This window comes from Electrophorus electricus, chromosome 23 (assembly GCF_013358815.1).
Source record: "Electrophorus electricus isolate fEleEle1 chromosome 23, fEleEle1.pri, whole genome shotgun sequence".
NCBI classification, from domain to species: Eukaryota; Metazoa; Chordata; class Actinopteri; order Gymnotiformes; family Gymnotidae; genus Electrophorus; species Electrophorus electricus.
The window spans coordinates 4,071,525-4,099,238 of record NC_049557.1 but is presented as its reverse complement, the minus strand read 5'-3'; the positions used below and the strand labels follow the sequence as shown (position 1 = coordinate 4,099,238).

The following is a 27,714-nucleotide window of genomic DNA, read 5'->3' as shown; positions in this document are numbered from 1 at the left end:
TTTAAAGCATCAAGCATGGCGAATTTAATAATTAGTGTCCGTAGTGTCTTTATTTGGTAAATTGGTGGCCTTGCTGCTCCACAAGTGGTTGGCTGAAAAACTAAAAACACTAAACGCATTCGTTGATTGTCCGACACCAAAGAGACTTGTGAATGCAACCATAAAATCCTCGTATCCCTGCCTTGCCAAAAAGGAAATACGTTTAAGGAAAAGAAAGCAGGACACTCAGTTCTGACTGCATTAAGAATATAGGTAAATATTATATAGGGTGGATAACTGTTGTATTTTGCAGTAAAAAGATAAAAATATATATATATATATATATATATATATATATATATATATATATATATATATATATATATATATATATATATATATATATATATATATATATATTTTATTGGGGCCCCCTTTGGGGCCCCAGAAATGCCAAATTTGTACCTGGTTATAAGTTAGCTAGCTCACTAACTTCGTAAAACAAAAGGCAAATACCTGCTTTACTCTGCCATCCATTAGTATCTATCTAGTTAACTTTGGACCGCACTTGTTGCAGAATGGAAAGGGTTGCATGCAGTCAGTATTTATTTTGGTTGAGCCAAACTTTTTGTCCTCTGTTTAAAGTGGCTAGCCTCACCTCAGCATAACCCGTGCTGAGGTATATATCAAACTGAAGCTTTGAAGCTTTTACATGAGATGAAAAGCTGTACTTTGGGTTTTAGTGGTGATGCTGTTCTTTTTGTTTGTTGTTATGCTTCAGTGTCCCTGGCACTTCTTAAAGATGTACATTCTGAAGCTATGTGAAGAGATACAGAATTCATACTATACTCTGTGTTTTTTCCACATTGAGACTGCTCACATGTATGCACCTCTGTCAACACCACCCATTTAATATTGTTAATTGGCAGGCACTGTTTGGCCCTGTGTGGCCCCTTGTGCATGGGGTGGTGATTCGGTTGTGTATCATGACCGGTTGCTGAGGTTTAAAAGCTCTTTCTATTGTGGCTGTAGATTCAGATAGTATTATTTTCACTGTGTGTGCAGGTGGAGACCTAACATATTTTACAGGACCACAATTGCTATCCGTCAGCTGTGCCGCAAAAAAAAAAAAAACAAGGCGAGACAAAGACTAGGTGAGTTGAGTTTGTACTTTATGGGTTACACGAAATGTAGGATGTTGGTCTGGTTTTCTCTTCCTATCTACCTAGATTGCCACATGTTTAGACAACTGCAGGCAATGATCTGATGATCTGATGATGTCATGCATCACAGAGCCCTTCCCAGTGATGTCATCCTTCTTATGCACCAGTCTGGTCATGTGTTGCACCAGTTGGCTGTGCTAGACTGACTGGCCCAACCGCATCCTCCCCCGTAAGTGCATCATCCAGTTACTATAGGTTTTCTATATTTGGCCGCTTTCTTTACTAGACTACTCTCTGTGTAGATGTGAGTGGAGCATGTAGTCCATCTGATCCCATATGTGCCACTCTCCTCCTTCTCTCTATTTCATGGAGCCTGGATATTGCAGAAAACATTGAGAAATGCAATAGGAGCTCAACACCGTGTAATACAGGGGCACAGTGTGATGCGGTATGTCTTTCTTTCTTGCGCTACATCTTTCCCTTTTAGCATGTCTCCAATCTGCAGCAAACAAAATGCTGGAGGACTGATGCTTTGACTTCACTGCTTTCACATGACTTCACATTACTTTCTCTACGTTAATTCTCAGTCTCAGCAGTGCATTTAATGGCCAGTAAGTACTGATTCTTTATTCTCTTTGCTGAGGCCCTTTTTATGTTCCTAAGGCACAGTGTTAAGGAACAGTTTTATTTTAGAAAAAACCCTTTTTTCTCAATTACACTGAGGAGACACACTTTTTTTGTGGTAATTAAGTCAAGCATATATTAAATCCTGTAGTCATTATAGAAAATGTAAATGTAATCTGTAATCCTGTTATATAATAGATGGTAATGGTATCTTGGCTCCTGCTCTGTGGAGTGTCCTACAGCGGTTCTCAAGGATAGGCACTACCCTCATGCATGCGTGAAACCACTATAGCATTTTTGAGCGCTGCACCTGACAAAGTGTGTAAAACAACAGCAACGGTCCCACTTAAATCTATTAAACTCTATTTTGCACACATCTAAATTTCATGCCCACCATACCACTGTTTTTTTGTTTGTTTGTTTTGGGAAGGCAGTCATTGCATTGTTCACCCATATAGTGATCGTAGTTGTCTTTTGAAGACTGAAGTAGCACATTAAGTAAGTGTTACTGTAAATGGTGCAGTCGTTAAGGTACTTAGCTAGTAATCAGAAGGTTGCCAGTTCAAACCCCACTGTAGGGCCCCTGAGCAATGCCCTTAACCCTCAGTTGCTCAAAAAAAAATTGTACTCACTCATAATTGTAAGTTGCTTTGGATAAATGTAATGTAAATAGAAATACTTAACTAAATATTTCTTGAGGAACACTACGTTGAAACTGTAGATTGACATGACATGAATATTATCTCTTTCTCCCTGTCGCATTTCATATACACAGCACACACACATGCACTTACCCAAAAATACCAACTACTGAGTATGTATATCATATGTAATTTATGGAATTCTATCAAATGGAATTTTTTTAAAACTGCATTGTGTTGTCCTCAGTGAATTGTCTTTCCTTAAAAGTGTAGTTATGTAGCTGTTATTTCAAGTATTATTTCCCACAGAGGTACTTTGTGCAAAAGTTGACGTCTTTATAAAAGACAGAATACACCATATTCAGCGCCAGACCTATAAACTAGTGTCATTTAACATAATCAAATAGATCTGTGCTGTATTTTCTAAAGTAATAAAGTGAGTGTTTTGTGCAGTAGCCCTTGTAATGTAGAGCATTCTCACCACCCTCAGCCTGCACGCAGGAGGAAAACTGTCAAGCCTAGTGAGTCCACACACATTACATCAGCCGTGTTGTCAATGGACATGATCGAGAGCCTCCTGAAAACAGCTTGTGTTTTCAGGCCTGTCACACTGAATACTGACCAAATTCTTTGCTTTTTGGAATGCAGTGGAGCTATATATACAGTCATTATGGATCGAGTGGACTGAGAAAACCCATATAATGTGGGCTATGTCTGCCCTGTTTGAAACCTGAGGTCAGCATTAAAAATCACTTGCAGAAGATGAAAGAGGACAAGGAAGGGAAGAAATGTTTGCGGTCCCCAAACTTGACCATCGCCTCGAGAGCTAACTGCTTGAGAACTCATGGCTAGGTCCCGAGGGACTTTCTCTTTCTCTCTCTCTCTCTCTCTCTCTCTCTCTCTCTCTCTCTCCCATCTGGCTGCCATCCCGCGAGAATGGAATTGCAAACGAGCTGAGCCATGCCACTGAGGCATGACGACGCACTACATGTCTGGCTTGCTGTAATGAATTGCTATTTACAGCAAATAAGGTGGCTGGAGGAACAGAGGCCTAAATGATGTGCTTCTGTTCCCGCCGATCTGTTCCGGCCCTTCTCCGGCAGAGTCCTTAGCGCCGTCCCCTTGGACGGAGCTCCCTGCCTTAATGGGAGATACTCAGGAGATCAATGGAATAGGTTAAAGGAGCCATTGCATTCCAGTGAATACACGACACAGTGCCAATGACAGCAACGCCTAAACAGACGAAGGGAGGGACATCTAACAACAAAAGGCACGATGAAACATGGAGTGTTTTATTGTACACACCGGTATAGTAAGTTTATTTGGAAGGAAAAGTATGTAGGAAATATTGCCTGTCACAAGTCTGATGATATCTGTGCAGATTTCTTTCCCTTTACAAGCATCTAATTGGACACTCAGTTTTGTTATTGCAGTGTGTGGTAAAGTGGGTGACAGTACAAAAATGAATCCTGTCACCGAAATTAAAGTTTGAACCCCAGCCGTGTTATGTAGTGTCAGGAAGGACAATTAATGTTCTCACTGGGAAGAAATAATGGCAGAGTACAGTGCAAGCCACTCATGTGTGCAAGGTTATGTGCCAGAGTTAAGTGGTTAGTGGTTAAAGTGTTCACTGAGGACTATACAGAGGTACTTAGCAGTGGTACAGAGTAGGTGGCAGGTTTTCTTTGCATTAGAGGAGTCATGGGCACCCTTTACACAACTGAAAACAAATGTATTTATACACTTGTTGTCAAATAGTTTTATAAGTTGGAGTCAGGGTTCTTTTTTTCTATTTCTTACATAATAATAATAATATGTTTTGATAATAAAGTGAAAATATGCAATGTCCTTTTGAAAGTATATAAATTTAGCAATTCAGCCAAAAAAAAAAAAAAACTGCGGTTGGCTGTCGTCCTTTTATTTCATAGCATAATAGTTTAAGAGAAGTAAAAGTAATGGCTCTTCTTAGTGCTTTAAGACTGGGAGTTCAACTTGCATTCTTCAGGCTTTTTCAATAATCAGATGTTTGGTTTGGAAGAAAGTCATTGTTTTCTCTCAAAGCATTTCTACAGTTCCAGTGTGACAGAGATTTATAGTGAAGGTAACCGTGGCACCAAGACACATCATGAGAAATAGTTTAGGTTCACCCTATTCATGCTCCACACCCTAATCTGCCTGTGTCTAGAGTAATAACTGTTAGACAGAAAGGAAGCTTTCACAGTTATTCGCATTGCCTGATTTTGATTAACTAAGCAGGAAGCAGTAGTTTCCCTTAATTACTTACACATGCAGCAATGATTTACGCAGAGAGTTTTATAGAATTTGAAGGCACAGAGTAAGCTTCTATTCAAAAGTTAATTTATTATTGGTCAATAATTTAACCAACAAATGACATAATTCAGAATAATCTCAAACATCAGCATAGGTTGCTTTGTTTCATTTTCACATTATATGCTGTAGCTGATTTTACAACAAATTACTGGAGGTTGTGATTTTAGCCTACATGGTTATAGCTGGAAAGCATGATTCAGTATTCTCCAACACACAGATGCACACTGTAAAAATTAATTTTTTACTTTTGCACCTGAAAATTCCCAGATTAGTATCTAGGTGGTAGGTTTTGGTAATACCGATTCATTTTGCATATATAAATATATTAAGTAAAGAAATATTACTACTGTTACTACAACTGCTACTATCAATGATCATAACATCAACAATGATAATAAAAGTAAAAGTTTAATTCAAACATAAACTATAAACATTTACTATAAACAGCACTTCAAGGCACAAATGTGAAGAACAGTGGTGAGGTGAAGAAGTCAATCATGATGAGCTACAACTTCGCCGTTTTAATTTCAGGACAAAATTAAGTTTAAAGTGTTTTTTAAAAATGCTTTGGATATATGCTAATGCTATTTGTTACAGGGAGCTGAAACTGAATTTAGGATAGTTTTATAATAGCTGGAATGATAGCTGTCATCTGTCTTTTCCTGAATTATTTCTCAGGGCAAGCAATTTGACAGCAGGTCGGAGGCCATCTTTCCACAGACAGGAACACCACACAACATGTGCACTCTGTGGATTGACTGACACAATGCTACAGAATTGAGATACTTTGTTTCTCTACAATACCTTACTGACAGAAGTTACACCCTCAGGATTGCAGAGTTTGGAAAATGGAATTATTTTTCACTTGCTTATAAGTCATCTAATGGATTTGGGGGGGGGGGGGGGATGTTGTGAAAGGACAAATATTGCATGCTATTTTAAGAGGTCCTCTGTGCATTGCTTCATTTGATTCATATCCACTGACCACACATAAGTTATATGTATCCTGTGAATGAGTAAATCAGGAAACTGGCATTCCAGCTTTGATATGAACATATCAAAATAAAATCAAACAAATACTCCCAGCCTGTTTTCACAGAAAATGAGAAGAACTATCTTTTTGACTGGTTCCAGTCATAATCCTTCTTTATTACTAATACAATAAGTTAAGTTTCAGTCACACTGTTTCATCTCAGTCATTTCTATACAGCAGTGCTTCCCTCTTCTGGCCTCACTGGTCATTAATTCAAAGACCACATCGTGGCATCACACACAATACATAGGAAGCAAAATTAAACATGAACAATCCAGCACTGATTTTCAGGTGTGTTACATATAAAATAGATTTTAGAAGAAATGGATGAGACATTATATTTCTGCTGTACTCTAGCTTCCTATTACATTAAGATTTTTTTTTTTTTTTAATATTATGTTACACAGTACATAATGAATGAAAATGCTCATTGAAAATGTTGGTACCATTTTATTTGCAACCTTATTGAATCTAGCAGGCAAGGGGGAAAAATGAAAGGGTGCGGTATAATTAGTTTTTTGGAAAGGTTGCATATATCAGTATCTATCATCACTGCCATTACATCAATTAATGCTGTTGAAGTGTGAAAAATTGTCACAGGTCTGGCAGAAACCTTTTCCCATCCTTCACTGGGAGAACTTTCTTCCCAGCATTTTTTTTTCCACTGGCATTAACTGCTGTCATCCCAGAAACAACAGAGCCCAGCGGTGTCAATTATATTTGATTGACTGAGTAAAGCGCACACAAATAAGCCAAAACAATGGACACAAAAATCTATATATGACTCCTCCTGTCAAATCAAGAGCTTGTCTCTTCCATTTTCATGCTGCACAACAGGCCGTCGGCACCATGCTTAAACGTTCCCCTCACAGCTCCACACCGTCCCCAATTAAACTGCCTGGTTCTTCAAAGGTGTGGGATGGCTCCCTTGGACATTGCCTCAAACTGTTGTCCAATAAACGAGGGCTAATTCATCAGCTTAACTTCACTTACAAAAACCCAGCCTCCCCAGGTATTGGTTTTTTTGTAAAAAATGAAATGCTCCTCTTGCTGGGGGGAAACATAAACCTGGTGTTTTATGGTGTGTGGTTTGTGAATGGAAACAAGGCAGTTCTGACATGCTTGTAGTATATGTTCCTAAAATAAGCAGAGCAAATTCTTGTGTATGTGTTGACCTTTTGTAAAAGTCAAGTTAATTATACAGTAAGTATTATGTAATAATGTTAACCATTCATATATTTCACATCAAAGTTGAAAAGGAAATTGCATGAAGCAAAAATATATATTTTGGAAATGACAATTTAATGCAGACAGAAAGTATCAACAAGTAAATGCATTTATTTTTATCTTTAGATGTTACAATGGTTGTCATTTTTTCCTCCATACATAATTAAATTATTACTCAAATGAATTTTAAAATGGAAAAAAAAAACCTACACATTACAGATACGTTTAATCATAAAAAGTGGAAAATATGATTTAATGGGGCAGAATTAGGAAAACAGGTACCCAGTACTGCCCATCTATACTTCTATGGTAGATGACTGTTTTCAGGAGAAATGGTAAAACATGCTTTTCCTCGTAGAAAGAGTTCAGCAAAGTGATGCAGTACTGTGGTGGTTATAAACATGCCATTCCTTAACACAGACCTACAGAAAAGTCACTAAACTAGTATGGTTTATTTATGGTTTCTATTGCATTCAGGTTTCTAAAACACATTTGTAAGCAAAGGTTGATCTTGCTTCTGAGTCACACCTAACTATATAATGAAATCATGATTGTATAAAATCACAGTGTTGTTACTTAAGTATTTTAACAGTTCCACTTATACTATGTAACACTGAAATTCTGACTGTGTGAAAATTAGTTGTCCTATATACAGTGGCTCCAAAAACTAGGATGCTAAAATGCTTTGAGTTTGCAAAGTGCCTGATTTCCAAATGTATGTTCAGATATTTGTCAATCATTGTCAAGAACATACAGTTAAATGCTTGGACAGTCTGTTTTTTTGCTAACCACTTTAAGTAAAAATGAGGGCACTGCTGTACTCTCAGCACCCTCAGAGCAAGGCACTTAAACAGCGCTTGTCTTGTTTTTGCATTTGGACAGACCACCTGGACTGGCTTTAGCATCATTTTTTTTCCCAGCCAGACCCTGTGCTGAACTAGAAGCAGAATGTTTGCCTGGAGATGTGGACTGACCATTGTTGTTGTTGCTGTTCTGATTCCCGCTCAGCGTCTCCATGATGGAGCGGAATGTTCCAAAGGGTCGCTTCCCTGATTCTGAAGTCTTTTCTTTGCTAGAAGCTCCTTTTACCTCTCCTGCTTGACCATCCTTGTGGACAACCGGTGCTTCATCAAACGTCACCCTGAGTTTAAGGCTCTGTGAAGTTTTCCTACGAGAGGAGGGCGATTTAAGAGCACTCTTTGGACTTGTGACTTTTTGCCCACTGTTAAATTCAGCAAACTCCCCCACCAATTCAGTCTTAGTTTCATGATCAAGGTCACTGTTGTCAGACGTCGGAGAAGGATTGTACCCATCCATAGATTTGGATGTCCGGAGTGCAAATGAGAACTTGCGCTCTGCAGCTGAGGCATGCTTCTTCATAAGTAGGTGCAGCCCAGACACTGACTCCTCATTCTCCGCTATGGGAAGCTGGGTTGGTCTCTCGGGCCTGGAGACACCCGAGGCCTGCTTGTGCTCATCCGGAGGGTAGGCATCCGTGTCTGACTCGCTGAGGGAACGCTGCATGATCTGTTTGAGACGGGCCAGTTTCAGTTCCCGCTTCTCCACCACACCCAGTCTCCTCGGTGGCCCTGCACCAGGCCCCATCCCCACGTCTATCCCGCTGGCATTATCTACTGCACCCTCTTGGAATTCCATAGTGAGCTTCTCCTTGGAGCTCACTCTCTCTGCGATGTCTTTTCCCAGAAGCCTGCGCAAGACTGCGTCTGAGTCCACATTCCTTTGCCTCAGAACCCACTGCCCATCACCCGGGGCAACCTCTGCAGTCAGGGTCATTTCTGGCCAAGCCTCAACTGAGGCAATAAGTGAACTAATTAAAAAAAGAGAAATTGCTGAGATTATAATCTGATTATTACCTGACATTTAAAATGTTCTACATGAATCTAAGGGCAGTACAATAGTAGTAAATTGCAGGATAACAATGTGTAAAAAGTCATCATAACAGAAGGGCAGACCTAGGTGACCGTGGTCTTCCATTAGGGTCTTGGCACTGTAACAGCATCTGAACTTGATTCTGGAGTGCTAATCTTGCTGTAGATTGTCTGCAGAAAAAGTTTCATTCTTTTTAAGATTTAGAACCTTAATCTCTGAGGTAAATTAAAGGGAAAAAATATAATTTGCAAAACTAGAAATTGCAACATTATTTAATTGCATTGCAAGTCTGCTTACTCATGGAGCTGTTTGGTAAGCTTCACCACCTGTGATGCCAGGGACATACAGGTCTCCACCACAACCAGGTAACGTGAGCAGGTCGTGTGACCCTGACGCTCGGCACACTGAGAGGGTCTCTCCCCCTGCTGGTTTTGCACTGTGACATTCGAGCCATACTCTACCAGTGTCTTAGATAAGAAAATAAGAATGAGAGCAACATTGATAAATAAAAAGCCAGAATGAAAATGAAAGGTTTGCATTAATAATAGACCCTGTCACTGCCAACATTTACCGGTTAGTCTACTCTGAGTACTTTCACACATTTAGCATTGACTGTATTCACTTAACTACTGCATGTTAATATACCGGATTGAACTTAGGGTATCTGCTCTGTATGTGGTTAAAAAAAAACATTTTCAAAAAGTCCACTGCTCAAAGTAATATTGTTCCTTACATCAACACACTTTCCCTGCCTGCTGACTAGTGTAAAGAGGAGGAAATGATTGTTGAGCCTACACTAACAGGAAGCAGGAGGGAGACTGGTATCCTGTTTCCAATTTCTTTCATTGTGCCTCAGAAAATAAAATGATACTTTCCCAAAAACTTTTTCTAAAGCTTTTGTAAAATCGGCACTGTAAAAAAAAAAAAGTAAATATACTTTTACCTGAAGGCAGCCTAGATGGCCATACTGGGCAGCAACATGTACTGCACTGTTTCCATTCTGATCCACTTCATCCAGTGAGATGGCTTGTTCTTGCATAAATTGCAGCAGCCACAACAAAATCCTTTCCTGAAGATAAGGACACCTTTCAATTCAGACATCTTCAATCTCGTAAACAAAATTAACTGGTGCTATTCATTATTTTATTGTCACCTGGCCATATCGTGCTGCATAATGGATAAGACTGGGGTGGTCACGTGTGCAGCTAAGCTCTGCGATGGCCTCTGTCTCACTCACCATCCAACGCACACACTCCAATTGTCCATTCTACAAAGACATAAAGAAAGCTCTAAATCTTAATATATATAACCGAGTCAAAGATTTCTATCTCCTATAAATTCAGTCTAAGACACTGATCTCCCTTGCCTGGTTTAAATGAACCAGATTAAGTCTTCTAAACTGAGGCAAGGATATGATCCATGTTAAAGCCCAGTCCAGTTTTCTGATTGAGAACATCCATCTTACCCTAACCCCCAGACCAGCAGGAGTGAGTTGTTGCTTGTTACGCTCGTTGAGACAGTCCTCCCCCATCAGGGAAGTGAGGTGTTGCAGGCATTCAGCGTGCCCCTGGGCAGCAGATATATGAAGAAGATTGTTCCCGTCCTCATCTCGAATAAGCTCCAGGCTCTCGGTTGCAAAGTGAGGCTGGGGAAGAACAAGGATTACATCTCATATATTATTTCTTATCTTATCACTAAAATCTTATGCAGATTGTAAGCTTTTTAGGGGGTTCTTACCAACAGCGAGATCTGCCCCTCCCGGACAATGTTGATAATATTTGGAGACTTCTTTGTTTCCTCATCGCATTCCCCAAATGCTCTTGAACTGCTCCAAGACTTTGCACTGTCAAGTCTTCCCACTGCACCTCCTTGTATAGGGAACAAAGGTTGGCTACCCAGATTATCTGTCCCAGCCTTGTGGGTTGGTGTATCTGGAAAAGATCTGCTTGATAACAGTTTATCTGCCTCGGATATGGAGCAGTGCAGTGAGCTTGGAGAGTGGTCATAGCCAACCGTCCTGAGATAGTCTGGATCCATTGACTTTGACTTTCTCATGTCCGGCCAGTTGATGGGCGAGAGCACGCAAAACTGCGTCCCGCCACCTACAGACTCAGCATGCGTATGGGATGACGCATGTACACCAAGACACCGATCACCAGCACTGCTCCCTGAAGGACGCTTCTCAGAGGTGACTCTCGGGAGGGTTGCCATTTGCTGGTTGGATTTAATGTAAGGCACATCCAGTATCTCATCCATGTCCAAGTCATAGTGTTCCAGTTCCCCCAAAAGTGCTCCATTAGCAATACTTTTGCACTTGAGCCCCTGAATGTCACCTGGAGTCATACTTGTTTGGAGCCCTTTAGAGGATGGTTCTTCCTTGTTTCCCTCTACACTTTGCCCAGGACTCTTATTGTCAGTCTCAGTGTCCAAAACTTCTGGCTGATGTTTAAGTGGTGAGACCCTTTTAACAGGTCTGAATTTACTGTACACATCAGCAATTCCTGTGGGTTTGATTCCACTTCCACTGTGCAGTGAGGCACTTCGACCCCAGTTGATTCCTGGAGCTGAAATAGTACAGTGAATTCCATGTTTCTACAGGCTTGAGCTAAATTACACAAATATGCAAAATACATCTTTAATATCTATAAAAAAAAGTGTTATTGCATGGGACAATGCACATACCTTGTCTCTCTTCAGCCTGTCCATCATTTCTCCGGCAAAGTTCTGGAATGCTCTTTGATGTGTACTATGACAGAGACCAAAGGAATCTTAAACATCACATTTTTTTTTGTCATTTGTACACAAACGTGAACATACATTATTGTACTGAGCCATATTCTAAAATTATTTTTACAGTCCCTATAAAATATATGTATGATCAAATACATAAATAGTGGCCATCCAGTAATCTTTACACAAATCTGGTGTTTTGTTATGAACATTAACTTATTGCAATTATACAACTTCTTTTCCTGGAGGCAAAATGGCATGCAGAAATTAAAGGGGGCCAAGAGACTGGGAGTTTTCATCAGGGAGTTTTAATAAAGCTACATACTAAACTAGCCTCTGTGCACTGCAAATAAAGGAACACCTCAGTTAATTGCCTAAGTAATTAGCTAAATCAATAAACAGATGCATATATGTATATTTCTGTAAATTGCATTTATTGTAAGCCTAGGGTACATCTCTATAAGAGTGTAGAGACCATGGCCAAACATCTGAATTAGCCCATTATAATTTTGGTCTTCCTATGCATTAAAAAACAAAATGTACTTTACAAAACAGTGACAAAGGGACTTGTGAGAAGAGCAGATCTTCACTGTATGCTTGCCTCAGCTGCTTTAAATAACAGTTTAAACACAGATCATTTTCTTTCACATGTCTAAATTCCACTTCCATATAAGGCTCTTGTACACTCATACAGCTCTTCACATCTGGCCAAATTACGCCCATCAATTTTAATTTGCTGTTAAAAAACAAGTGAATTACTGGTGTGCAAAAATATTCACTTGGTAACACAATTTATTTGCTTACAGCTAAGTCGTCAGTGAAATCAATCTCATCTAAGTCCAAATACTCAGGAGCCTCCATCTTCTGTGAGCATTATGTCCAAGGTAACCCTGGTGAGAAAGACAAGGATAATGGCACCTGGGTGACCTTGCAATGTTTAACAATACTTTTCATGAACACAAAAAATTTTCAGTTTGTCAGAATTTCCTGTTGTTATTTAGTACCATTATGTGTTCCATGCAGCATCACATTAGAGAAACAGGTTGTGTTTAAGATTCTGAAAGCTGGGGATTTCTGAAACATATGGGTGTTAATGGGGGATAATTATTTCTTGCCAACAAGTGATCTAAATCTTGCTCGTCTTAGCAAACTAATGCACTGAATAATTAAATATAATTATACTTCCTTCTTAGTTAAAGAGTATTCATAAATAAAACCAAATGATGTTAAGCAGGGTTGGAAAAAATAACCTGTAGGCACAATGCACCTCAGTGGCTAGTGGAGATTAAAGGAACTGAAATGTTTGGGAAATCGTGAAGACTGAGGCTAACAGGGTGACAATCCAATAACTGGATTTGGTCTAAACCATCTGGTGACCCTGTTCAGGACAACCACCCTACAAACCAGTTCAGGACAAATGCACTACAAACCAATTCAGGAGAACTGCCCTATAAACCTAGGAGGGTCTAATGCACCTGGCTGCTACTTTCTAGAAAACGCTCAACATATGTTTGGTACAAATATATCCAACAAAACCATCTAATCTAAAGGCTTTTAATAAATAATATCTACAAGAATCAAACACTTACTTTCCCTCCCAATACAAACTTACAAATGTGCAAAAAAAAAAAACCCCCAAAACAAAACAAAAAAAAACAAGAAGCAGGAAAACATAATTTAACAGTTCATATGAACAGCGACACAGACTATCCCTCAACAAAGTAGATGAGAGTTCAGTTTAGGCTTTAGGGCTACTAGGGTTTTAAATCAGATGAGAATTATGTTTCATTTATGGTTAATTTGTTTTTGTTTGTTTCTTTTGTTGAGAAACGTAACCAGCCTATGCTTTGTGTCAGTGTCAAATCTTTATAGGATTTACCTCAGATATCAAAATGTAGTTTGTTAGCTAGATTGCCTAAAACAGACTACGTAATCAACTACCATTGTTGTATGTATAATTCAGGTGTGCGTGTCATCTATGGCTGGCCAGGTCGTTACTGTTAAACTGAAAATGGCTTTATACATCATCAGCTCTAAGCCACTGCCAAGACTCGGATAATGGCAAGACAGATGCTCTATCAGAATGCAAAATGTTATGTTCAGCCCTATTCCCGGTTGTAAAAATGACGAGCTAGGCTAGCTAACCTAATTATATGGCTACGACCTTGTATTACCAGCATAGCTAACCTAGCTATCTAGTTCGGTGTGTGTGGCTAATTTATTTAAAAACCTCAACAAAGCTGATAAGCGCGAATGTTTACATGATATGACTCGGTTCACAAAAAGAAACGCGTTTAAGAGCAACGTCTTGCTTGCTTGGCGAACATCTGGTAAAATGGCAATACGACATTATCGAAGAAAACATCTGCCTGTTCCCATTGTTTGTGTGAACGACTGGCTGGGTAGCTAGCTAGCTATCTTAGCTTAGCTTATTTTAGTTTAGTTTAGCTTAGCTTATTTTAGCACAGGGCAGGTCCAGCCGAACCGACTGCTACCGAGCAGTGGCTGTTAAAATATTTCATTCACCAGTAGTGGCCTCATTAAACTTTGCTCATAATAATCATGATGATGATGATGATGATAATAATGATAATAATAATAATACATTTGCCAACAATACCTTCTGTTTTGCCCTCGCGTAGTCCTGGAGTACCTTTCGAGAGTTTGACATGGAGAACAGGAACACCGTTATTCCTGCTTATTCCTGCTCATTCCTGCTAATTCCAAGGAAACCGGATATACAGTGTGGATGCCGTTACTGGGCCAAACACCGTGGTGCAGCTGAGTAGAGCACATCACAGGATGACATGCACCTCTTCACGGATCTCCAAAACTGTGAACCACTGTTTAAATGCTTAGTTTTTTTAAAGGCCTGTCTAGCGCTGAAAAGAATTACTAGATTGATAAGAACCTAGTTTATCGAGAACCTGCCTTTATTCAGATCTTCAGCATATTTTTCTACTTTACTAGCTATAATTAAGCTGGGAGCTTGATTTAAGTAGTTAGACGGAAATTATAGCCTTACACATATCTCTCTCTGCAGATCGTCTAATCACCCTGCTCCTGGGGGACTTTTTAGTGCTGCAGGATTGCAATCACTGAGCTGCACAATAAACATTCAGCATATTTTAGTGTTGGCTGAAATAAGGTTGCTTCTGCTGGGTCTGTAAACAGGGTCCTTTGTGCTAGGGGACAGCTGGCTTGAAAAAGGTGTACAAAAACTTAGACTAAGTGAAAGATATTTGTATATGCAGGGAAAAAAAAGTATCCATTTATTGCGAAATGTGCATTTTCTTGTTATGTTTGATTATGTAACCAGTTGTGTTTTAAGAAGAGTGGGTAACAGTGGTGTAAAGTTCCAGTTATATGGTTATGTGACCTCAACATTCTGTGCTACCGCTTTAAAATCACTCAGCATTACGATGTAATTACATGGGAATGAATATGTTTAACACACTGCAGGAGAAATGTTTAAGAATGATTTCATTCCATATTCTGTACCACTGTTGAACCTGGATATATACACTAGGACATGAATAAAGACCTAGTTTGGTGAACAGGCATAACCATTTGCATTTTATATTGGTATGCTGTTAATATTGCTGATTTTATTTTTTTAAATAATTTTTTCAGCTTGATTTTTGAGACAAAGGTACATGGAAATGCTCAATAACGTATTATCCTATGCAGACCTGTGTGGTTTTCATACACAATACATAAGTTACACTTTGCTGGCAAATTGTATTAGAATTGACTGTACTGTAGACTATAATCAACTAATATTGTAGATTTTTAATGTTATCTTAAATTAATGCCTAATTGGGCAAAATCTGTCTTTGTTTTACAGTACTGCACTCTAGTGGATTTGTTTACGAAGTGCACTCTAGTTAAAGCTGCGGTTTAGCCTCTTCAAATCTGACGCGCACTGCAGCCCCTAAGTACGTGACAGAATTTTGCTGTTTTGTATCTCTTTGACTCAAAGTACACAAATTAAATAATAACTATGAAAGTAGATTTGGTTATTGCCTAATTTGCAGTTGTTTCATTTTTAGCTGAATCATTGTATGGTCCGTTCGTATACAAGAAGGCTAACGGAAGGTCCAGAGTTTATTCTAAATGGCATATACACCTGAAGTCTGTTGCTACTGTCACTCATTATGAAGTTTCATGATGTGGTAGGCTGAAAGATAAATAAATCAATCAGAGAAGTCAAAATCAATTGTTTGATACACTGCCTCCAAGTATACAGTTAGCATTAGTAAACCCCTAGCAGATAATTATTGGGAAGGACCATTATTTGGGAAGACTGAGTAACAGGCTACTTTCAGTAATGACGAAAATCTCCTTAAAATTGTTGAACAGGCCAGAAAAAATATGTACAGAATGTAGATTTGCCAAATTGCCATAAAAATAAGAATACTCCAGCTGTAAGAAAAATGTTCCTATTTTCCTTAACCCTGTCCCACTGGTCCCACTGTTTGTCGCGCCTGTGTCTGGTTGATCTTCCTTCAGGGTCTTGGGGTACGTTTCTCAGAATGAGTGACAGTCAGAGACACCAAGTAGTAGGTATACTTTATTCAGTGATACATGAGAAAATATAGATTGCAAAGCAGATGAGTAAGCAGAAATATGTAAACAACATAGCAAGTGTAATATGTTTCGGACATGACGTTCAGACATGAGATGATATGCGTTACATAGAATGAGACAGTAACTCCAGACCATTTGACATAGCCTTGTACCTATCTAAAAGTAAACAGCATAGAACAGCATGACATGAGAGCGAGAGAGCAAGAGAGCAAGAAAGAGAGAGAGAGAGAGAGAGAGAGAGAGAGAGAGAGATTCACATACAATTGAGTTGGATTGTAGAGAATTCTAACACCAGCATAACCTCAAATGGATCACCACAAGAAGCAAAAAAAGGTCAACTTAAGGACCAGATCACAGTTTGCAAAATGATCAAATAAACAATAAATGTTAAGATCTGGGAGATCTGTTTTTTGAGGGTCTTACAGGTAGATGAGACAAAAATTAAGCAGTGCTGTAAAATCTGATACAGGCATGTATACCTGGCTCACCTGTCTTTATTGATAAAAGGACTGATTACTGTATGGTTCACTCACACACAAATAGGTAAAAGATAAAGAAATTCTTTCTTTTAACCTCAGAGACATTGTTTTATTCCAATCCAGTAGACTGGAGTATAGTTTATTGTCTATTGTGCCAACACAAACTGTCACTGTCCAAGTACTGACAAACTGCTTTGTAAATTGTAGTTCTTCTGCAGACTCCCTGTAAATAAATAATGACTTCTTGCTATGTTCAAGAAAACCAAACTCCAAGTAACTGACTCTATACTAACACAGAAAAGGTATTGTTTATTTCAACATTCATCTGGGAAATATGCACAGGAAAGAAACTGGGTGATATTAACCATTAACTTTTAATCAAATAATATTGATACATACTTATGATGTTACTTATGAGCGTTCAAATAAGATAATCTGATGGCTGAAGATATAGAAGGGCATATATGTCCTTATCTGTGCAGATTATGAAAGAAGCAATTTATGGTGATAAATATCATACTAACACTAATAAGCCTATAATGTCTTTTCTTCTTTTTCATTCAAACCTACAACAATAAGATGGTATTAAATAACAAATACGAGAAAAATATTACTTTCTCAGATATTTTCTAGCAGCAAAAACAATGGAAGTGTACTCAGAAGGGTTGACATTATTGCATATTCACTTAAACTTTGTTCCAGATTTAGCGTTTTTAGCGCTGACAGAATTGGACTGCGCTGAGAAGATCGTCACTGTTGTGCATAATTTCATTTTAAGGGACTTAAGGGATTCTTGCCTAGTGGTTATGATGTCTTGGGTTTGCTGGTATCTGCAATCAGTATCTGAAGAGGAAAAAAAAACAGTGCATGTTGTAGGAATGTTTAACTGTTTCAATATAGCTATTTGAAATATCCTACGCATTCTATTTACATATTAAAAGTTGTATTTCCAGTAGAATGCACAAGAGGGCGCTACAACGTCGTGTTTTTAAGAAATCATTCCTTTGTAATACAAAACACACACACACACACACACACACACACAAACAAATGCATGGCATGATTGTGGAAATAAGAGCATATTTAACACATTTAACACTTTTTAATATTTAGCACTTTCCAACATTTAAAAGTGTTGTACAAGTACGTACTGCAGCCACTTACTGAGACATACTGCACCCTGATGTGTGGACATAATTGCCTGTATACTGAATGTCGCAACGAACAATATTATTATTAAAGTCTGACTCTGGAACTTGGAAGCCTGGATTCACAGTTATCTGGAATGCAACCAAAAAAAAACAAAACATCAGACACAAATGGACAGAGTGCATACATTTCTCAAGAATAAATCATGTAAAATCTAACCTTGAGGACATATTTCCCAGGTTTAACATCAGTAATATCAATCCACTGGCAGTCAATGTCTGCACTGTAAGTATCATAACATCCTGGGCTCAGTCCCTGTTATGAAATCAAATTAAAGATTCAGAAAGAATAAAACATCCAAAAGGCACACGTAGCTGCTTATATAACATTTACGATAATTTCTCCTCTTTGGTTTTTAGGGTGGACCTACATTTTAAATGCATGTTTATGTAAAACCTGGCCTGATCAGACTGCTACTGTCACAGAGCTACCATTACTTTGTATTTTGAGATCAAGGGTGATATTGCACACCTGAGTGTGGGAGGTGCAGGCATAACGTCTGTAGTATCCAGGGTCACAGGAAGTGTCCTCCAGGCAGAAGCTAGCTTTGTGCCCTTCTGCTACTCTGCTCTGGGTGCTTGCATCCAGCAAATCATAATGGGAAAACTCAGCTATGCTGTGGAAGTGACTGAGCAGGGGGAAAAGTGACGTTGCATATCTAGTATTATCCAGTTTTAGTTTAGTTTAGTTGATAGTAATTGCAATCTTGCTTTCATTGTGGTCCTTAATATAACATATAGGAGTTCATGAGGATTTTCCAAAGCCATTGTAATCATTCATCTCTATGTTAAACCAAGAACAATATAAGATTTTGGGGGGCCAAGACAGGAAAGGTTTGTGGTTTACCATAATTAACTGACAGCTAGATGGGAAAATTGGCTGTGAATCAAGTACAGTGTTATTATGGTGACCAGTATGATAGTCTGGAGTTTTTACAAGCTAAAGTAGGTCTGCACAGGTCTGCATGTCTTTCATATATTCAAGTTAAATCTTTTGATTCTCATTATGTTAAAGTTAAAAACATTTTGCTGCTCAGTAGGAATGTTAGTGATATTAGAAAAATGCCACTACAGAAAAACAAGGCAGTCAAGGGAAGTCAATTTGTATGGCACTTTTCATATACAGTGGTAATTCAAAGTTCTTTATGCAGACATAGAAGAATTAAATAATAAAGCTTATTACATCATAAGATCTATCACCTCAGGAAGGTTTTGGGGGGAAAAGATCATCTCTAGAACAGTTTTACCGCCGACTTTAAAGATCTGCTTTGAACCTGTACCTGACACCTGGCGGTGAAACTAGGAATCCTTTGATGGTGAAATAGTGATGACAGAGAAGAAATTCTTACTGCACTATCAAATACAAAAGCTTCACAGTGCCAGCAAAACTGTAATTGGGAAGACATAATTACTCACTTATGACAACTGTGCCATTCCCAGGCATAACGTGGTCGGCTGGGAAGAAAGTCCGAAGTACCCTGATTCTTCACTCGTTGGGGAAACCTTAGCAACACTCTTGTATCATAGTCCCTTGCGTAAGCAGCTGAACTGTTGGCATATAAAGCAAGCTTTTTAAAAAAGATTTGATTAACTGCATTTAAAAGGGCAATGCCAGGGTGCGAAGTGCTTTTCATGCTTATCGAACATGAAACAAGGACTCTACCTATGTAACGCATAATTGGTATATATGAATGCAAAAAATCTAACACATGAGTTACAAACCTTATACAAAAGATGGTCTTCTTATATAGATAATTTTTTTTAAATCCAGATACATAATGTATTACATTTTGGAATGCACAATGCAAAGAACATTTGAAATCAAAGTAAAATGGCATGCACTTATTTAATGCTTAAAACAATACCAACCTTGACAAACAGTTTTCTTCAGCTGCACATCTAAGATTGTACATTGGCACCCTCTGTACATAAGTGGAAGATTGAATATAATAGGGCTCTGCAACCAGATCTGGGAGACCTGTTAGTAGTAGGTGTGTAGTTAGTACTATCTATCTATCTATCTATCTATCTATCTATCTATCTATCTATCTATCTATCTATCTATCTATCTATCTATCTATCTATCTATCTTTTGATTTATATATATATATATATATATATATATATATATAAATCAAAGGTTTTGCCATTATGATTTTAAATCAAAATAGAAATCTTACCATTTTGAAAGAAAAGCGTTCCATAACCAGGTCTTTGTCTGGTTCTATACCGAGGCGTATAATAAGAGTCGTAGTAATTGTAATATGGATTATATCGACTGTTACTGACGATTTTGTAAGGGTCATACGGATCGTCTGCGAGCATTACGTCCCCTTGCCTCAGATTGCTTAGTGGTGGCGAGTTTGTACTAGAGATTGCCTTGTGTGGTGGCTCTTCCTGCGTCTCTCCTTGGGCAGGACTTGTTCCCAATTCACGATGCCTTAACCTGGCTTGCATTCGGCGAGAGAGTGGGCCCTCCGATGCCCGAATTGATGGGTCTCCTGGAGACACCGTGTGCGTCCCAAGGCGCCTTGAAACGGTATCATTACTGTCCCTGATTACGACGACTGAGCTACCTGATTCCCTGTTCTCTTGTCGGCCCGGTGGAAGGAATTGAGACCAGGGGCTTAGTAAGCTAAAAATGCGGCCGTTGTTAGTCCACCGTAACCTTGTGCGCAAAGCACCTGCCTGTTGCGCGCCTGTTGCTCTCGATTCTGTGTGCCGCTGACAGTAAACGGTTTGCAAAACACATCCCAATAAGGAAAAGTACAAAAGCACAAAACCACTAACAAAATAACACGTCATTTTTTTTTTTGCACCGATATTTCTTACAAAATGTTACTTGTTCAAATAATAGGAAAACACACGCGAACTGCAAATATGGTGTATCTTTTTAGATTTCGCATTGGGATACTTTAAGACCTTACATTTAAGGAGAGTCTGGTACCCCCAATGCAGCGTTTGAGAATGTGTCCTAGGTTTTGCAAGGAGGGGGTGGATTTTTAAAGTTTCTGGACCACTTTCAAAGTGAAGTGACACTGGCAGCGCGTGGGCTCTGTCGTAACGACTATTCATCTCTCAACGACAACTGGCTCCTCCACGGAGATTTGCAATTTCACGATCAATAATATGATACTGTACTACGCATTCGATTAATTTGCAGTAATAAGATCTTACACTGTAGGAGCCAACTCTTTCTTAATTTTCCTTCATTTTCTTCTGAAACTATGTGATTGGGAATCTATAATGTTTAATGTGATGGTGCTTCCAGTTATGTAGTCCAATCATGCACACATTTCTGTTTAAGTCTATCCAATAATACTGTGAGGAAAGTATAAAGTCTCTCTGCTCACACTGCACTACTTTACTACGAGCTACCTCTCTTTCTGATATTCAGATTATAGAGGATCGAATTCTTAAGCATGCCTCATTGTCATTTCCAATGCCTTATGGCAACCTGCTGTGTTATTATGGTGCAAGGCTCATTCTGTCTTCGTCAGCAGTCCTCGGTAAAGGACCTAGTCATATAATTTTAGAACTTTAGTTATGTTAAGCAGTGTAGACAGTTTCTCATTGCTTGAGATTCAAAGTAGTCCCCAGACACCAAATTTGTGTTGTACGGATACTATCTTTCTCTTCATCTATCCTGTACCCAGCTGCTGATAAAAGGAAACTAGAAACTATTAGGTTTTATGTCCAAGTGATTTCTTAAGATAGAATAGGTTTGAAAATGAGGGCGTTTGCACATTAAAATCATATAAATGGTCACCATGTACCATATGATGCATATTATTATTATTATTATTATTTTTATTATTTAATATATTAATAATATTATTATTGTTGTTGTCATTGTTGTTATCATTATATTATTATTTATTAATCAATGTGTTTTTTAAAGTTTCTAGCAGACCTAAATGGATATTTGTGTTTGCATTAATTGAAATGTACAAAAACATTTATGCAGATGTTTTGTAAAAACACATAATCTGTCTGATGTATGATTAATAGTTATTACATGTTTATGGGTACTGCAGAATGTGAGAATGCACTGCAACACATTGCTTTTTAATATTATGCACAGAGGCATTTTAATTGGCAGTGTGGTTCCTCTGCTGTCACAATAGAAGACACAGTGTCCCAATTAAGTCACTACGATTATATAAATGCAAGCATTTCCTGTGTCCTAATTTCATAAGCATCACCATATTTTAGCGTGAGATTGTATGAATGTGTAGCATTTTTCTGTTCTTTGCAAATATGTACTATCTTTCATTTTTCTTCTGCTATTTTGAAAAGTGGGCATACCATAATACTCTTTCTAGTACTATCTGACAGCATGCATTACGCTACTGTTGACAGCTGACACCTCACTGAACTTCAACATAAGTCTGTCTTCTTCGGGTATTGCTTGACGTTATGCTGTAATGAGCCTAAATAATAACCTCATTTCATTGAATATATATTCCATATATTCAGTAGGCCCACACATTAAATGGATTTAAAAGCTTTCTATGTAGCAAAAAGCAGGGAATCTACGACGGAAGAAAGAACGAACAAGACACGTTTTATACCCTGCGTAAAGATCAAAGTTAAACCATTTTACTATACTGAAGGTATTTCCTACTAAATATAATAGTGTGCATGTTGGGTTACAATGAGTTGCAGGTGTGTGACATTGACCCTACCACTTTAATCTCCATAATAACGAGGTGTCTCTCCACAGGCATACAGACTTGTAGGAAACCCCCACAGGATATATAAAATACAAGCAAACTAAAACACCATACCATCATTCATATCATCATATCATTGCTGACTATAAAATAACAAGTTGTTTCTGAGTCATCAAAAATTGTCACACTCTTTCTATATCATTAGACCTTTGGACTTTGCTAAGCCAGATTTTGAAATGAATGCACTGAAATACAATTATTGTTTCATCATGTGTGTTTTGAATTTAGAACTGCTCAACAATTACCTTCGGGATCAATACAGGTCTAGCTACCAAAGATCCTCTTGATACTGAGTGCCCGCTTTGAATGTCAACAATGCAGGGGAGACCAACAGAGAGTAATCTCACTTGTTGAATGGGATCTCATATGATAAACTCTCATGCTGACGACACAGCATCTGAGCTGGTTGCCTTTACACTGCTACATGGCGCACACACACACACAGATCTACTTTTCCGTGCTACAGAGAAGAGCGTCGTTGCTACAACAGAACAGCTACTCCTAAATAACATTGACGACACTCTAATGACAGACTTTAATCACATTTATCAAAAATGAAAGAAAGACACAACTGACAACATGGTAAATCCTTAGCTAACTCTATGTGTTAGGCACTAGAAATGCAATAAAATATTTAAAGAAGACACAGTAGCTGCAAGCAAATATATGCAACTAGAATTGTTTGCGGTGGGCCATGTGTCTCACTGAAGCAGATGTCTCCAACCTCCTGTTTACCAACTGACCCATAATCTGCCCCAGGAACTAGTTCCCTCATACCTGCTACAGGACACCTTTCATTATTTCTCCTCACTCTAACACACATAATCAGCCCATCATTCGTGACAGGTACAGTTTCCCAACATGTTCAAGGAACCTCAGGTAAACATTGATCAGAAAGACAACACTCAACTGATACATCATTGTCTAGCTTGGTTCTCCCTCAGAAAGACGACCCGATGTGTGCAGGTCCTGTAACGTCAGAAAGGTCAGACTGGCGAACATGCTTCTCAGTTCTTTGTCCAGGTCCTCATCCTGGCTCACCTGCAACTCCTTACTAGCTGTCAAACCAGCATGCACAACCACTACAGCCAGGCCAGAATGCAGTAGGCCATCTGGTCTTCGAACAACCATCCAGCGGTGCAGTGCCCACCTCACAAAAGTCTTTCATCAGGACATTTGTTTCATCCTAACTACTATCTTGGGCATATCACAACGCTCATGAGATAGAGGTTTATAATAAATACATTGTATTTTCTTATTGTATGTGTTATTTATTTGATGTTACTGACATTATATGACATTTTATTCACTAATATCAATTAAAAACTGTTTTGCATGTACTTTATTCAACTGCCTTACACCTATATCTGATATATTAATGGAAACTGGCTAATGATACATGCAGAATATTGGCTCTTGTCTCATTGGTATGCTTATGAATGAATATATGCTTATATTATTGGTATGCTTATGAATGAATGATATTTTCTAAAAAAAATGATGTAATTTAATAAAATCATATCCTAATTCATATTTAAACATTTTGCAATACAAACCAAGGTCAAGTGACTCAGTAATTTCAGTATAGACAGATCAGCCATATCATTAATACCACCTCCATTGCGTAAGTCCCCTTTGTGCTGTCAAAACAGCTCTGACCCATGGAGGCTTTCGCTCCACAAGATTTCTGAAGGTGCCCTCTGGTGTCTGGTATCAAAACATTAGCAGAAGTTCTTTTATGGCCTGTAAGTTGCGAGATGGAGCTTCCCACTGCTTCCACCAGCTTACCTTCTATCCACAGTGCATCCTGGTGCCATCTCTTCCTCATGTACATGCACGTGCACCTGGTTGTCCATACAATGTAAAAGAAAGCATGATTCATCATACCAGGCCACCTTCTTCCATTGCTCAATGGTAAATGCTAGGCCATTTTGGTGATGGACAGGGACCAGCTTGGGCACTCTTTCTGGTCTGCAGCTTTGCAGCCCCATACACGAGTGTTCTGATACCTTTCTGTCATGGCCAGCATTAACATTTTTCAACAATTTGTGCTGCTGTAGCTCTTCTGTGGGATTGTATCAAACTAGCCTTTGATCCTTATGCACGTCATTGAGCCTTGGACACCTATGACCCTGTCATCAGTTCACCGGTTCTCCTTCCTTCGACCATTTTTGGTAGGTACTAACCTCTGCATCCTGGGAACATGTCACAAGATTTGTTATTTTGGAGATGGTCTGACCCAGTTGTCTAGCCATCACTATTTGGCCCTTGTTAATGTAACTCAGATCTTTATATTCATACATTTTTCCTGCTTCCAACAGATCAACTTCAAGAACTGACTGCTCACTTTTTGTCTGGATAACATATCCCACTCCTCAACAGGTGTCTTTGTTATGTGATAATCACTGTTATTCACTTCACTTAAAGTTGTGGCAGATAAGTTTATATGGCCATTGTTTCTTGGTGGTGGTGATTTTTGTGTTTCTTATCTTTTCTTTTGGATTTAATTCATGAAATGGCCTCAAGATGTGTGAGTGAGAATCTTTGAACAGAGAGCACAGAACAAAGATACAAATATGCCCCAAACACCAAGATTTATGACTTATTTCTTACTCTTTACGAATTAGAACCGTTCTTTTGTTTGTATTGATGTTAGAACAGCGTATCCTGCTGTATTCACTTCACAATACTTCCCACTGCACTTTGTGTCCAATTCTATTGTTAATTGAATATTATATGCGCTAACACTGTTAACACTGTTTTTTCCTGTTATATTCAATATAATGACGTTTTCAAGATCCTTTACTTTTGTTCCCTTGCTGCTTGAATGGCGATTAAAGCCTGCAAGGTGAAAAACAAAACCCTCAAATGAAGGAAGTTGTTTCAGTCAGCCCTTTAGATTCCACTCATGCCTGGAAGCTGTGACTGTGTAAATGCAAATGGCTTCTGGGAACATGTCTATGGTTCTGTGCTGTACCTTAGACCTGATACCTCCTCTCACGCTGTCAAAGGCAAGCAAGGCTGTGAAATATTTGCTGAATAAGTTTTCAACTGTTTTTGTCTCACATCTTTTATTACCCTGCTGCGTAATGGCAGAATCAATGAGTCAACTCTGGCTGTTGCAACATTTCTGAGATACTGTTAGCAGAGAACACCCAAGCTACAGCCTTGACCAGGGCTAGACTCAGTGATTGCGTGGCGCAGTTTAGTAGTCTTTGATACACACAAGGTATATAGCCAGAATTTAGAAACTATAAATGGGAGACACCTTTATGATAAAGTGTAAATATTTCAAACTCAAATCATCAGTCCCGACTTCTTCAGTTTCTCCAGTCCTAGCTTCTCACAGGCATGCATGGTTGACATAATATTTTTGCAGCCCCGCCATTATGATATTTCCCCTCTGCTTGATGGACAAAGAGCAGAATATGTGTAGTTTCGCATCTCGTGCCATAATATCTCAGTACAATGGTCAAAACAGCTTGTTATTACAGCTTATTGCATTGCTACAGTATCCAGTTCATTAGGGGAAACCGCAGGTGTATATATTTAACTAAGATTGGTATATTTTGTTCTTTTAGCAAGGTCTGCATTGACAAACAATGCATACATGCTTATACACACATGCACACGCATATACAGACACAACATGGAGGCCAAATCAATTTGAAATTACTCTGTATTTCACACATCAAAGTGGACTTACCTTCCACAAAAGACTTTCATTTACAGTGCAAAGTGCTAAGACTGACAACATATTAAAAATTGAGTATTTTTGAGGTTGTCTAAGTCATATTTTTACAGTTGTCATTTGGTTCTGAAAAGAAGGGTGACAGTCTCAAAATAAAGAAACATGCCAAGAGAATGAATTCCCATTCCCAATGTGTTAACCAGCTCCAGACAATACAAAACAAACCGTGATCAATTATCAAGTATCATCAAGTATTCTCCTTGCCAGAATTTTCCTGCAGTAACAGGATAAAAGCTGTTAGGGTAAAATGGTTTCCATTGGGGCTTGCTGACTGCAACAATCCCAAAATTTTGAATATGGAATAGTGGTATAGGCATTAGATGCAGATGTGTGCTGTTGACATGACCTGTATCTTAAAATGTTTTAGGACATAGTACATGTATGTTCCTATTATGAACATGTAATACATGGCAGACCTTTCTAGAATTTTTTCAGAAATCGTACATAAAATAACTCATTTGGTTTTATAAACACAATCACATAATAACAATCACCTCCATAATATAAGAAAATTCCAGGCATCTTCTACATTTTCTGAAGCTGAATAATACATAAATAAATGATGTAAATGCTGTCTATGCCCTGCAGAGATTACAGTCCAGAAAAATGAAAGCAATCCTTAAAATCATCTCAAGAAATATCAAAAATATGCTCTTTTATGTATTTCAAAAATCCTCTTTAAAAAACATATACTGTATTTGAACACATAAATTTTCACTTTGTCTCATCCATAACTTTCAAAGGTGAATCATGTTGAGAGGTGAATCAAAAGCTAAAATTTGAAAGAAACTTTCTAGTCTCATATCTATTGCTTGCATCTATCACTATTACTGCCATGATATTTAATATCATGACAGTAATAGCGATAGATAATTCACTGTCATCAAGTCAAAGTGAATCCTATTATATGTTTTCATTGTCATAGCAGCAACAATATATCACTTTTTTCAATATGTATGACTTAGACTACAGTAAACTATAGCATTTGAGAATTATCCTTCCTGCTACGAAAATGGAATGATGAGTGAATGAATCAATCACACATGTATGACTGAAAAATATAGTACTCTGAAAGATAGTCCTAGGGTATATCCCCTCTTCTCTGATTTCAAAGACTTTTTTTTTTTGCAGTTCTACAAATATGCCACAACATCTTGTAGGATCACAAGAAGGCAAAGAAAAAGCATTTTTCCATCTCCGGTGTACGGTATGATTACACGTGCCTGCAACTGTGGATGGTTCAACTGGGTAACCTCAGCAACAGTGTCTTTTGGCCAGATTTCTATCTTTGTCATACATTTTTGTACATCTACAACGGTGCCTCTGGGACCT

General features: G+C 38.4%; 2 protein-coding genes and 1 long non-coding RNA gene across 3 annotated transcripts; 1 reads left to right on the top strand and 2 right to left on the bottom strand.

Moving 5' to 3' along the window:
• The first annotated feature begins 165 nt into the window (after nucleotides 1–165).
• On the top strand, nucleotides 166–1,100 carry LOC113570994. Its single transcript, XR_003409946.2, has 2 exons — nucleotides 166–252; nucleotides 1,045–1,100. It is a non-coding gene; the product is annotated as an uncharacterized LOC113570994 (long non-coding RNA).
• Nucleotides 1,101–7,089: 5,989 nt separating this feature from the next.
• sncaip (synuclein, alpha interacting protein) lies at nucleotides 7,090–15,638 on the bottom strand. Its single transcript, XM_026999821.2, has 10 exons — nucleotides 14,239–15,638; nucleotides 12,423–12,508; nucleotides 11,571–11,634; nucleotides 10,626–11,452; nucleotides 10,354–10,533; nucleotides 10,042–10,155; nucleotides 9,832–9,957; nucleotides 9,186–9,355; nucleotides 8,972–9,058; nucleotides 7,090–8,826 (listed from the first exon to the last, which is right to left on the bottom strand). The coding sequence occupies exons 2-10, from the start codon at nucleotides 12,477–12,479 to the stop codon at nucleotides 7,845–7,847; spliced, it is 2,607 nt and encodes an 868-aa protein (XP_026855622.2). The 5' UTR covers nucleotides 12,480–12,508; nucleotides 14,239–15,638; the 3' UTR covers nucleotides 7,090–7,844.
• Nucleotides 15,639–17,847: 2,209 nt separating this feature from the next.
• On the bottom strand, nucleotides 17,848–23,762 carry LOC113570987 (protein-lysine 6-oxidase). The gene is made up of 8 exons (XM_026999713.2): nucleotides 23,673–23,762; nucleotides 20,472–20,619; nucleotides 20,076–20,228; nucleotides 19,765–19,873; nucleotides 19,312–19,443; nucleotides 18,368–18,524; nucleotides 18,056–18,151; nucleotides 17,848–17,967 (listed from the first exon to the last, which is right to left on the bottom strand). Exons 1-8 carry the CDS (start codon nucleotides 23,760–23,762, stop codon nucleotides 17,848–17,850), a joined length of 1,005 nt encoding a protein of 334 aa, XP_026855514.2.
• Between the last annotated feature and the right edge of the window lie 3,952 nt (nucleotides 23,763–27,714).

Bases quoted from the DNA above. Each gene is read 5' to 3' on its own strand.
- LOC113570987 (XM_026999713.2), bottom strand. From the start codon at position 23,762: ATGGTTGTTCGAAGACCAGATGGCCTACTGCATTCTGGCCTGGCTGTA. The intron at 20,229-20,471 runs GTAGCTCAGTCG...ATCTGAGGCAAG, and splicing joins ACAAGAGAACAGGGAATCAG to GGGACGTAATGCTCGCAGAC. The intron at 19,874-20,075 runs GTAAGATTTCTA...TACTACTAACAG, and splicing joins AACGCTTTTCTTTCAAAATG to GTCTCCCAGATCTGGTTGCA.
- sncaip (XM_026999821.2), bottom strand. From the start codon at position 12,479: ATGGAGGCTCCTGAGTATTTGGACTTAGATGAGATTGATTTCACTGAC. The intron at 9,958-10,041 runs GTGACAATAAAA...CCTTATCTTCAG, and splicing joins ATGCAGCACGATATGGCCAG to GAAAGGATTTTGTTGTGGCT. The intron at 9,356-9,831 runs GTAAAAGTATAT...TTCTTATCTAAG, and splicing joins GCCATCTAGGCTGCCTTCAG to ACACTGGTAGAGTATGGCTC.